Source organism: Bos indicus, chromosome 18 (assembly GCF_029378745.1).
Source record: "Bos indicus isolate NIAB-ARS_2022 breed Sahiwal x Tharparkar chromosome 18, NIAB-ARS_B.indTharparkar_mat_pri_1.0, whole genome shotgun sequence".
Taxonomy (NCBI): Eukaryota; Metazoa; Chordata; class Mammalia; order Artiodactyla; family Bovidae; genus Bos; species Bos indicus.
In genome coordinates, this window is record NC_091777.1 from 12328287 (window position 1) to 12341190 (window position 12904).

Sequence of the window (12904 nt, forward strand, 5' to 3'; positions counted from 1 at the left end):
TTTACATGAGAAGGAGCGAGGGACGTGCTCTCGGGACAGTGGACCATTCCCACAGGTCACGGCTGCTACAGCTGGGCCTTGAGCACACGGAGCCTGTTCAAAGTGTCCCCCTGCTCCTTTGGAACCAGAAACATAAGGACTCTGGCACAGCCCTCAGACGTCACACTCTTGTGATCGCCCACCTTGAGCTGCGTCTTTATCGCAATGACAAAGACAGGCAATGAGCACGTTCTAAAACTAAAACAGAACTGCCTTCTTGTACCCCACGTGGGAGGTTCAGAGGTGAAGTGACATGTGGTGGGTTTGAGGAGAGTCCCCCCCAATCCACGCCCACCCAGAACTGCAAACTCTGACCTTATTTGGAAATAAGTTCTTTGCAGACATAATTAGTGAAGGACCTTGTGATGCAATCATCCTGTATTTAAGACTTGGCTTCCCTGGTGGCTCAGAGGTAAAGCCTCTGCCTGCAATGCAGGAGACCTGGGTTTGATCCCTGGGTCAGGAAGATCCCCTGGAGAAGGAAATGGCAACCCACTCCAGTACTCTTGCCTGGAAAATTCCGTGGGCTATAGTCCATGGGGTTGCAAAGAGTTGAACATGACTGAGCGACTTCACTTTCACTTTTCACTTTAAGTCCAAAGACTGGTGTTTTCATAAGACAAAGGCAGAGGGATGTCTTTCTAAGAGAAAGGGCCCAGGGACACACAGGGGAGGAGGCTGGAGGGAGGTGGCCACAAGCCAAGGACGCCTGGAGCCCCCAGGAGCTGGAAGACACAGGAAAGACCCCACCTCTGGAGCCCCCAGAGGGAACATGGCCCACTCTGGTTTCAGACTTCAGGCCTCCAGAACTGGGAGAAAACATGAAGAGACTTCTGTGGTTTGAACCACCGCCACCCCCCCCCACCAGCCCCCGCCGCACATCTGTGATAATCTGTTACAGTGGAAACTTAAGACACCACCTGAGTTAATGTTAAGATGAACTAAGTTTAGGATTCATGTGAAGATGTAAGAGACCACGGTCACTTTAAGTGTTGAATTAAAAGGCTTTCCTCTGAAGAGGCCATGCCAGTGGTGGCTAAAGCTAGGCCTCTGGGACAGCCCGCCTGGGTTCAAATCCCACCTGGATCCACGCTGTGTGGCCCCAGCTAAGTACATGACTTCCATGCTTCTCAGCTTTCTCATCTGGAAACTGGGGATCCCAGAAGTGCCCACTTCACAGTGGGAGGAGGGATGGATGAGCTACGGTTCCACTCAGAGTGCACAGACCAGGGCCTTGTCCAGGGCCAAACCCCCAGGAAGATGCCACCATTTACCCTTATTATTTGACTAGATCATCTTGATTTCTGGAATTTATCCCAAAGAAATTATAATTTAAAAAAAAATTCACAAAGTGGGAATTTCCCTGGTGGTCTGCACTCCTACTGGGTCTGCACTCCTACTGTAGGGGGCCTGCGTTCAAATCCTGGTCAGGGAACTACATCGTGCAAACCGCAGCTGAAAGATCACACATGCCACAGCAAAGACCCGGGGTAGCCAAATAAACCAGTACTTAGGGCTGCTGCTGCTGCTAAGTCGCTTCAGTCGTGTCCGACTCTTAGTACTTAGGGCAGAGATGTTCAAAATGACATTATCCAAAAAGCCACACGCCGGAAACGACCCAAAGACCCATTCTCGGCAGAACTGGACAGAGGCATTCAAGCACTGTGAAAGTGACATGGCCTGGAGAAACACAGCCCTCACACTTGATGTGAAATAAAAAATAAACACGAGATGCTGGGAAGGATTGAAGGCGGGAGGAGAAGGGGACGACAGAGGATGAGATGGTTGAATGGCATCACCGACTCAATGGACACGAGTTTGAGTAAGCTCCGGGAGTTGGTAATGGACAGGGAGGCCTGGCGTGCTGCAGTCCCTGGGGTCCCAAACAGTCAGACATGACTGAGCGACTGGACTGAACTGAACTGAAACACAAGACGGTGCCCAGGCTACATATCCCAGTACCAACAACCAGCTGGACCCGCACCTGTGGGCAGCAAAGGACGCACATGGACGACCACGTGTGGATGTCAGGGGTGCGGGACCCAGCCCTTGGCAGTCTGCTGTAAGAATGAGGCTCCGACAGGGGGAGGGTCCAGGCCCCTGGACTGGTGGAGGACCTGGGTGGTCTTCATTAAGCCCAGGGAGAGGGCTTCTATGCCCTGCCCAACCCCCATCCCATGTCCTCAGTCACACCCAAGCCTGTGTGGGCCTCGTCATCTTCAGAGACCAAGGCCAGATGCGGCTGGGGGTGGGAGAGGGTGATGGGTGGGCCCCGGAGAGCCAGCAATGAAAAATGCATGAGCACCCCTCGCTCCCACACTCCTGCCAGCACTTAGCTCCTCTGGCGCCCTTCTAAAAGCTCCCGGCCCAGGAGCACTCAGGCTGCCGCCCAGGCTTCAGTCCTGCTGGTGGGGGTGGGGTGGGGGGCGCCTCCCAGGGCTTCTCAGACCTGAGGCTGCTGGACCTCCTGCCCTGGCCGACCCCCAGCCTCGGGCAGGGAGGCAGCTGGTTCCCAGAGGCCCCTCCAGCATCTTGGTTTGTCAAAGACGGCGCAACAGCCAACCCTGCAGGCAGCCCAGCGTCCATCGGAGGGGAACAAACCAGACGTGGCCCACACACCACGGAACAGTATTCGGCCTCGAAAAGGAAGGAGGTCCCGACACACCTGCCACAACACGGACGAAGCTTCACCATCACGCTGAGACTGAAGGAAGCCAGACACAAAACGGCAGAGGCCATACAATTCCGCTTCCGGGAGGCACCCCCGTGGGTGCTTTCAGAGAGACAGAAAGTAGGTGGTGGGGGTCAGGGCTCTGGAGAGAGGAAGGGAGGGTTTGTGTTTAATGCGGACAGAGTTTCAGCTGGAAAAGGAGGAGCCCTGGAGGTGACGGCGCTGACGCTTGTACAGCAACATGAATGCACTTAATGCCCCTGGGTTGTACGCTTAGAAATGGTTAACAGGGGAAACTTTATGTTATGTCTATTTTACCACAACTAACAACCAGAAAAGACAGCTTGTCTCGAACGCCTGTTCTGTGCCCAGCACGGTCTAAGGGAAGAGTGTTCTTGAGCCCCGAGGCTTCCGTCTCTGGACCCAACTCTCCTGGACGCCCGCTCAGCAAGCACCTCCCCTGACTCCTCCGTGGGGACTGCTGCTCCCCACTGGCCCGCGGTCTTGGAAGAGCTGTTCATCAAGATGGACGTACCCTGCCCCCACTGAGTGCCACATCCCAGCCTAGGGCCTGAAGCCTGACCTCCCGAGGGCTTCCTGTCACAGAGGGATGGAGTGGGAGCTGGCAGGAGGGGAGTCAGGGCTGGCGGGCATGCTGTACATGGGCAAGAAGCCGTCAGGGTGACTCCCAGATATTAGGCTGGGGAGATGATGGGAGGAGCATTTGTCCCCCAGTAATGAGCTTCCTATGGGCCCCGTTGGTCGTCTGGACGCTGAACCGAAAGGTCCAGAGCAGAAGAAAGAGGTCTGGGCTGCCTCGACCAACACGTACAACGCCCCTCGATGATTCTGCATCCTGGAACTTTCCCCCTGCTGGCCCTGGCCTCTCCTAGCCCTCCCTGCCCAGCCCCTAGCAGGTGGGACCACCTAGCTCACCACCCGTGTCGTGGTAACAGGCCCTCAGGGTGGAGAGCAAAGCCCCCCCGCCACCCCGCCCCGTGCATGCCCGGCACCGTCCTGCAGGGCCCCTGACCCTGCACAGCCTGGAGTGCATCCCTCTGAGGGGGGCAACCAAGGCGTGGGGGGCACTACGTCCCCCCATCACTCAGCTCCAGGGAAAGGCAGGCCTGGAGGAGCACTCAGAGTCAGAGCACACACTTACACGGCGCCTGCTGTGTACCGGTGCTGCCTTTACCGGAGGTGCCCCCCTCCCAGTCCAGGGCAGCACCGCTGGGGTCTCAGGGTCTGCCCTGTCTCAGGGCTCACTCCACCTCCCCCCGGGCACCCCCCTTAAGAGCTGGAAGGAGACAGCCGCCCGCTTACCTTTCAGGCAGGTCAGCTTCAGCCCCATGTCGGCACCTCTGCAGCCTGGGGAGAGAGGAGAGGCTTGTTTGTATCGGCCACGCGTGGCCAGGCCCCCACCCGGCCTGATGGGTGCACAACAGGAAGCAGTGGTGGAGAGAAACCGCGGCCGAGGTCACGGCGCCTGCTGGCTACATCTGGGCTGAATTTGCTGTGTGCTGGTGGAAAAAACTTTCAGGCATCTCAAAGGTGAACATGCTGGAGAGAGGCCCAGTGCGGCGACTGAGCTGGTGAAGGTGCAAGAGAGGTCTGGCCTGGGTGATGGGGCGGAACACGCACCACCTGCCCTGCCTTTGAGGGGCCACCGTGTGGCTGTTTTGGGGATGAGAGGGCCCCAGGTGGGGCCGCAGGGTGGCCCTGAGCCCCGTGATGGGTGTGGTGTGCCTTCTGTTCAAACGAGGCCTCCTCTCCTAAAATGCAAATTCTTTCGCGTCCTAACGGCTGAAAGGAGCCCAGTCCCCAGTCCATGGGGGTTAAAATCCCCCACCATCTCCCTGCAAGTTCTGAAGAGCTGCTGAAGAAACGGGCAGCGGCTCACGGTCTCCTGACATTTGACTCTGTTACAACCCTAGGAGGTGCTATCACTGTCCCCACTTTATGGATGAGAAAAATCAAGGCTCAGAGAGGTGGTGGTGGCTACCTGAGGCCACACAGCTTACTAGGAGTGGAGTTGGGGTTCCAACCCAGGACTGCCCTGACCCCCGCGAGGGCCCCCCTACAGGGGTCTGTGAAGCTCTACAGGGTGGGTGCTCGGGGCTCTGAGAGGCTGAGGATGGGGACTCCTGCACTCGCAGGGAGACACCAGGGGCCGGGGGGTGGCCATGGGCAGCGCCCCAAAGGTCTCTGCCACCCTTGCGGTGCAAGCCTGGATGGAGGGCTGGGATCTGAGATAGGCACCCTGACAGTCAGGCTGACTCTGGCTTGGCCAACTGTCCATGGGCACCCCGCACCCATCCTCCTGTCTCCTCCTCCCTCATTCCTTGGGCCCAGGCCTCCCAGCCCCCTTCCCTACTTTCCTCAATATACTTCTTACACATTTCCCATCCTGGCATCTGGTCTTGGGAGACCAGACACAGGTGGATACAAGGCCAAACGGGACCCTGCACCTGAGTAAGCGTGCAGTGGTGCCATCTGAGGCCAGGAGGCCAGAGGAAGGTTCCGGTCCCAGCCTGGGAGGCCAGGGACCATGTCCCCAAAGACAGGAGCCAGCCAAGCGGGAAACCCCAGGCTGCAGGAACAGAATGTGCAAAGGCCCAGAGGACATGCGGGGGCGTGGCCCACTGGAGGAACAGGCCACAGAAGGGCCCAGGCTGAGCCGCACTGCGGGGTCTCTGGAGGCTGGTTACATAGTGGAGGGGTTATCCTGAGCACATGTAGTAGCTTCTGCATTCTAGCGGGCTGTGCAGGCCAGCCCCCCTCCAGGCCTTGCTACCAGCAGCCTTGGCACCCCCAGGAACTCATTAACAGTACAGCCTCTCAGCCCCACCTGGGTGCACTGAGCCGGAATCGATGTTGTAACAAGGCCCCATGGGACCCAGAAGCTCAGCTCTGGGCCAGAAACCGTGGAGTCTGAGCACTGGAAAAGGTGGGGCAGCCAGGGTACAGGAGAGAAGCTGCTGGAAGCTGGGGTGATGTACAGGCTGGTGAGATGGTAGGATCCCAGGAGGGGTCAGTCTGGAGGAGCGGCCAGGGCAAAGGCTTCAATTTTAGCCAGGCTGGACTTGTGGGCGGGTAGGAGATGGACCAGGGAGGGAGAGGGCAAGAGGGACGGTCAGACACGTATGGGAACAGAGTCAGGATGGCTGCGTGTAAAGGACGCGCTTCCTACTTGGAGCAGGCCCGGAGCTGCAGTTCCCAGAGCTGGGAATCAGAGCCTGGCAGGGGTCCCTCCCCAAAAGGCTCCCCATTGGCCTGGGCTGTGGTAAGAACTGGGCTTTTCCAAAGCTCTGGAGGCAGGGGCGAGACGATTCTAATAGGTGGGATGAGCTGCCAGGAGTGTGTACCCTTCCTTGGGTTGGGGGGTGCAGTGCTGGAGGAAGGGAGAGCCCCAGAGAAGGCCTGTGGGGTAGGGATGGGTGCCTCTCTCGAGCACCCACTCTGTGCCCAGCACCCTCCGGAGTGCCTCCATTCATGGTCATTTAAGCCTCACGACAGCCTGGTGACACTGGGGCCATTCCGATCCCCACTTTGCTAATGGGGAAACTGAGGCACCGGGAAGTTAGTTAACCTGCAGAAGGGTTGTATGGGGAGCAGGTGGTGGGGCAGGGATTCCAAGCCTATGCTTTCAACCCCAGAGTTCCCCTCCCATCTCTCTCGTGGGCCTCTTGCCCAGGGGTCTGCGGCCCTGAGTTAGGGCCACAGCAACCTCCCAGGGCTCTTGCCGGCCACACCACATCACAGCCACACAGTGAGCTCTGATCTCACAGTCCACGCTCCTCCGTTCTGTCTGGGGTACACGCTGGCCACCGCCCACCCAACAGCTTACACGACACATCCCACCCTAGGGCCACACGACAGTGATTCACACTGAAGTCCGCACTGACGAAGTGAGAGTGGGAAGCTGCCGTAAAGTCCAACAGAGAAACAGCCGCAGAGGCGTGGAGGGTGAGGGGCGCTGCCTTGTCTGCCGCTGACACTGGGACACGGGCGTTCACGACATGCTTGTCTCTAGTTTGAAAAGTAGTAAAACGGTCAAAAGAAAGACACCTGTCCAGGAGGTGACAGCATGGAGCTGTGGTCGAGTTTTGTGATTCTGATCTCTGGGCTGCATTTTGTAAGAGGTGGGCCCTGCCCTGAGGACACGCACTGGGGTGTTTAGGGTCCTCGGCCATCATTTCTGCAGCTTCACTCTCAGAGCCCGGCCAGAAATCCAAGCCAATGAAGCAACTGTAGCTACATGTTCACTTCCAGGGAAGGATATACATTAGCTCCTACTGTTCTTGTAACTTTTCTGAAACTTGAAACTATTCAAGGGAAGCATTCAGCAAGGGAAAGCAGAGAGCAGTTATTTACCCTGACTCCACGGAACACCCCCCGCGCCCCGTCCCGGTAGCCAGAATGCAGTGGGAGCATCACATCCAACTCCCCTACCCCGTCTCTGGTGTGGCTGGAGGGGTGGCCAGGGGCCGCAGCGCTGGCTGGGGGAAGGCGCTCTGGTTCCCTGCTCCTCCCAGAAAACTGTCCTGAATGGATAGGTTTTGTCGCTAAAGCTGTCCTGTGACTTGAGAAATACCTATCTCCAAACATTCAGGGAAAAAAGGAAGGAAGTTAAGGAAGGAGGAGGAGCTGGCAGCCTGGATCCAGTGGACACCGTGGGACGGGAAGCTGTGTGAGGGTCAGGCAAACGTCACATGGTGAGGTCAGGGCTAGGTGGAATGATTCTATTTCTAGTTTCTAAAACTTCCAAATGTAGTTTTCACCAACCGACCTTTCTCATTCCCATGCACATTGCTGCAACGCGCCACAAGGGCAGTGGGCCTTGGGAGGGGCTGAGAGGAACCAGGAGTCTGTGTGGGCTGTGTGACCTTCGGCCAAGTCCTCTTCCTCTCTGAGCCTGAGATGCTGATGCTTCACCGCCCTCCTCCCCCACCCCCGCCCCTCCGGCTCCAAGTCCTCAGTTATAGAACAGGCATCCTGACCCAGCCTCCAGGACAGGGCCTGGAGCCGTCGTCACCATCGTCATCATCTGTCAATGTCACGGTGTCACCCTTCAGTAGCCTGTGGGGACACTGTGTGGGAAGAGAACCGGGGGGCAGCCTGCTATGCAGTCCCCGAGTCCGAGGTGTAGCCAGTTATAGGGGATGGAGGAGGCGCTCCCCAGGGTGGTTTATGTAGGACCGTGGACAGCGCCCCGTCCACTCCACTCCCTCTGTGATGGGGCTGCCCCCAGCAGAGATGGCAGGTGCCTTTGCAGGAGACGGTCCTGGTAGACGGGATGTTCATCTGTCCAAATGGAGCCATACAGACGCTTGACTGTGGGCAGCAGGCTATGTCCCCCTAAACTTCATCCTCACCACTGACACAGATGTCAAGCTAATGCTTTCAAGAGGCTGAGTTCATTACAAAAATTCCTAAACCTGACAACACCCAGCGAGATAACATCACCGCATCTGTGACTTACAGATGACCAAGTGGAGCTCTGGGCGGTCCAACAGCAGCTCTGGGAGGCCAGAGCTCAAAGCCAGGTCAGTTGCACCCCCGGGCTTCTGTGTCTATCATTCTACATGCTGAGGTCTATACCCGGAAGACACACATTTGTGCAATTAGAAAATAAAGGTTTAACGGGTGGGAAGAAAAGATTCCATGGGAGGGGCCCCCCTAGCTTGGCAAGAAGGTAGGCAAGCCATCAGGCCCAAGAGAACTTCACGTTTAGGTATAAATGTACTCTCTCTCTCACACATTCGCAGGAGTGTGAAAAACCACCCTTTCATATCAAATCGGGCTCTGTTTGTGTTCCCTTCAAAATATCAGGCTGTTAATTATTTGCACAACAGCTTGAGTTAAAACAGGTCCTTTCTTGCACTCGGGCGTAAGAATCTCCCTACCGCCAAATGGCCGCGACAGAACCCTCTCTGGTGACACGGATGGGCAGTGAGAAATAAAAACTTACTTCCTCCTGCAGGGGTCTGCCTCTCCCCTGAGCAGTGGCCAGAGAGATGGATGTCGGCCACTCTGCACGCCAAATGGCCCCTCACGGCCCCTCTGAAGCCTGGGCAGCTCCAGGACAGAGGACACCCTTGGCCAAGATGTCTGTTACTATCTTTATAGCTGCCTTGCAGATAAGAGCCCCAAACTATCAGCCCGTAGCAGGGTAGGCTCGCCAGCCCACTCCCTGCAGGTTCCTGATGCAAAGAGAACAGTAAACTAATGTGTTCTCTGCACAAAGTGTAAAGTAATAAAGATGTAGCACTGCCCGTGGAACACATCAGAACCACTCAGGGCACAAGGGATCTGCTATTAGCTTCCCTTCGGTTTCTGCTTTGGGGGATCATGGAGGTTGGGCTGTAGGAGATGAAGTAAACACCTCCTGGGATGAATCAGATCTCTGGAACTGGGAGCGGTCAGAGAAATAAACTGCCAAATAAAATACAGGATGCCCAACTCCTGTACGGGACAGACTCCTACTAAACATTCTCCATCATTTTCTGCAGTTCACATGGAACAGGGCAGCCTTTATTTTTATTTGCTAACCCTAGCAACCCTACATGGAGGTGGCCACCTGGGCTTCCCAGATGAGGCCTGTGGCCCATGGAGGCCTAGAGAGGGAGTCAGTGAAAGGCAGAGTTGGGCTAACAGCCTGATCACGGTCTCTGGAGTCACCTCTCAGACGGAATCGGAAGAGTCCCGTGGAGCTCGTGACTTGACAGGGACCCAGAGCCTCACTCCCTTAACCAAGACCTCACTGGAGGATGGAGGAGAGGGCACGGGTGGAGACTCACAGCTGAAGAATGTGACAGTTTGCCTAGGTGGGTGGACCCACCAGACCAGATAGAATCAGGTTCCCCTCCCAGCTGGGGGAGCCCAGGACCAGCTCTCGGGCCAGTCCCCCTACTGCAAACACAGGGAAGACCTACTGACAGACTGGCCAAGAGGGGCTCCCAGCAGGCCTATGACACATCTTGGTTTCCTTCTTTTAAAAAAAAATGGGACTTTCCTTTTGCAACAGGATTAGAATTCCTACAATAGCAGCCAAAGGGACTGCGCTGGGAACAGATGCTACAAGCGTTAACATGCCTCCCTTTCTGGTACACAGAATGCAAACATGAGCCTCTCCTGGGCTTTAGGCCACAGACCCGCAGGGGGCACTTGCCTGGCCCACAGCTGTTCGCCCACAGGAAGCGAAAGACGATGGGCTTGGGGGGGAGGCAAGGTGCCCACTAAAGCCTGCACCTGCCTTGCTGTCACGGGGCAGGGTCTTGGGCTACCCAGGGTCAAGCTGTGGTCTTCCACTGACTGGCCATGTAAATGTGAGCACGATACTTAGCCCTCTGAGCCTGAGATCAAATTCAACACGTACAATTTGTGCAACTTTCCATATGTTACACGTCAGTAAAAATGTTTAAAAATAAGGGGTATTCTATTAGAAGTTAGGCTAACAGTTAACTAATCATGGGGCTAATTAGAAAACACGGCATCCTTTTTACAGCAGCCTTGAAGTTAGGAGTCGCAAACTATTAGCCCTTAGCTTTCCTGCTGGCCAGCTCACCCCATTCAGGTTTGCAGCGCAAACAGAAAACTAAACCACTGCTTTCTCTGCACCCAAATAAAAAGTAACCACAGTGTGGCACTGTCTGTGGGATACACACAATCCCCCACAAGCTCGGAGGGGAGGCTGTGGCTGCGTCGGCTGTGAGCGGGCTCCTGGGTGTACGCATTATTGTAAATCTATAACACATTATTTTCACCCGGGAGGGTCTGCCTACAGTTTGGTCCTACACTGTGAGGGTAGGGGTTCAAGGCTAGGCCTCGCCACTTACCCGCCCGCCCCTGCGTGTGACCTTGGATCAGTCACTTGATCTTTATAAGCCTCTGTGTCCTCATCTGTAAAGTGGGGATAACAACAGTGTTAGGTCAGAGAAGAAAAATGGAAAACGCAGGTGATGGGTAGCAGCATGTAGGGCTCAATCAACATGAAGTAGCTCTGCTCTCTTTCCGTGGCCATTGAGCGGAAGTTCCAGAGGTGATCTCAACCCAGGGCTCAAGCCCACCCAGGGCAACCCACCTGCCAAGGGAAAGGCTTCCAGGGAGAGGAGATTAGGCTGGCGGAGCTTTCCACCTCCTTGGGGCCTGCAGAGGGATTAAGTCTTTCCATAAATACACCAACTCCCTCCCATCCAGGGTGGGGACAGGGAACCCATGGTGGGTGTGGCCTGCACAGGTAAGGGGCTGCTTTCTGGACTTGACCCAGCCTGGGACAGGGGCTGCCCCCCAGCACCCCTGGGGGCTCTGTAGGAAGCACCCCCCCCGCAGCCTGCCAATCCAGATGTGCCTCTGGGATCCTCAGTTTCCTCGTCTGTAAGATGGGGTGTTTGTTCCTGCACCAATCACAGGAGGGCCCTCACCAGGCTGCCTTCCCTGCCTCTTCCTCCTCATTCTCAGCGAGGCGAAGGAGGCTCAGCCAGCACAGACTTTTCGGATTCCATCGCGGCCTAACAGCCCGGGGAGGTCTAAGAGAGGTCCCCCTCTGCCCTGACCCCGCCCACCAGGGGGGGCGCCGAGCCGGGGTGTAGGTCCACCTGAGTAAGGAGTGCCTCCCTCCAGTTCCGCTGAGCTCAGCGGGCCAGGCAAGTGGCGAGCGCGTTCATAGTGGTCGCCCTTTGCGGTTGCAAACCTGCTTTGATGCCCTGGGAGCGAAGGGGGCCCCTAAGTGAGGCGGTTCATAAATAATACATTCTGAAATACTCGATAGAGGGGAAATGGTTCCTCTCCAGGCCTCCTGCCCCCACCCCCCGGCCGGGCTCCTCTCCAGCTTTCAGGAATGGCGGTCTGGCCCATTCCCCAGGAACTCGTGACCGCGTGGGGTGGCAGGTGGAGACTGGGGGGCCGGCGGCTTCCACGGGCGGGGACACACCTCCCCACGCGCCCGGTGTAAGTTGCAACATGGCCAAAGGGGGCCCAACTTTCCCCAAACCTGCGTCTCCGCAGAAAAGTCTACAAGAAGTAGGGGGGGACGCCCGAGCCCGCGAGGGTCCCCTACCGCACCCCACCCCGGGGTGGGGGCCCGTCCTCCCCAGGGACGGCCCTCCCGCGGCGGGTACTGGCGGGGCGTGAACGCTGCTTGGCGGGGTTGCGGCTTCGGCAAAGAGCTGTGTCTTCCAGAAGGGAAGGGAGGGGTGGGGTGGGGTGGGCAGCGCCGGGCACACCGGGGCGCGCGGCGCGGGGCACTTACCACTTCCTGATGGGCTCACTGTGGGGCCCGCCCGGGCGCCCGTAGCGGCGACGGCCGGGCTCGAGGGGCCGCGGCGACGAGTCTACAAGAGAGAGCAGCGGGGGTCATGGCCCGAGCCGGGCAGTGCGCTGGGGCCCCGCTCCGCCCCGGCCGGCGTTCCCGGCACCCGCCGCCGCCGCCGCCGCCGCTGCGCGCACGCCTCCCCCGTCCCCTCCCCGGACCCCGGGGGCGGTGCCGACTGCAGCCCCGCCCCGCCCGCGGGCGCCGGATCTCACCGGCCGGGCGCTGGGGCGGAGCGGGGCCGCCCGCCGCCTCCCTGGGGAGTGAGCCGGGGGCGCGCCCAGCACCCGCGCCTCCGGCTTCGCGGGCTCACTCCGCTCTCCTTAGCTTCCTCTCGCCCGGCCGGTGGGGGAGGCTGAAGGGGGATCCCGGGGAAAGTTCGGGCCGCGGGACTCTCCACCGTGCGCCCCTCCCCGAGGCTGGGTGCCAGGCCCCCTGCGGCTGTGCATCCCCAGCCCTGGTTGGTGGAAGTGGGACCTTGGGGTTCCCCCACACCGCATGGCCGTGCTTGAGTGAGCCCCACCGCCGAGCCGCGGAGAAGGGGAACGGGGAGAAGGGAGGCTCCACCATCTCCCCGCCTGCCCCGGGTCCTGGGGACGTGCTAGCTGCGCGCCCCTCCCCCACTCCCACCCATCTAGTCGCTGGCCTCCGGGGCTTCGGATGACCCGCGTGATCAAAGGGACAGCTGCCCCGCTGTTAACGTTTGGCCCTCTGGCTCTCCACACATGCTTTTGCACCCCACGTGTGGGGCTGAGCTAGCGGTGTGGCCGGCTGGGGGTGGCAGGTTTTTTGAGGACGCCCAGCTGTTAGGAATTGCCCAGTTCCCCGCCTGTGGGTGCACGGGGCCTTGTACCCAGATGGGTTTCTCCGGAGGCCTCCCACAG

General features: G+C 58.3%; 1 protein-coding gene across 3 annotated transcripts in view; it reads right to left on the reverse strand.

Moving 5' to 3' along the window:
- The window catches only part of C18H16orf74 (chromosome 18 C16orf74 homolog), a 29848-nt gene extending 17679 nt beyond the window's left edge, over positions 1–12169 (reverse strand). The window contains exons 1-3 of one of the 3 annotated variants that reach the window (XM_070770411.1): positions 11961–12169; positions 10549–10612; positions 4034–4078 (exon numbers count right to left, since the gene is read on the reverse strand). In XM_070770411.1, coding sequence (XP_070626512.1) covers positions 4034–4061 — 28 coding nt within the window. In that variant the 5' untranslated portion in view covers positions 4062–4078; positions 10549–10612; positions 11961–12169. Of the gene's footprint in view, positions 1–2704; positions 2853–4033; positions 4079–10548; positions 10613–11960 lie in introns of those variants that run through there. The other 2 variants (XM_070770410.1, XM_019980233.2) reach the window with 2 other exon arrangements.
- Between the last annotated feature and the right edge of the window lie 735 nt (positions 12170–12904).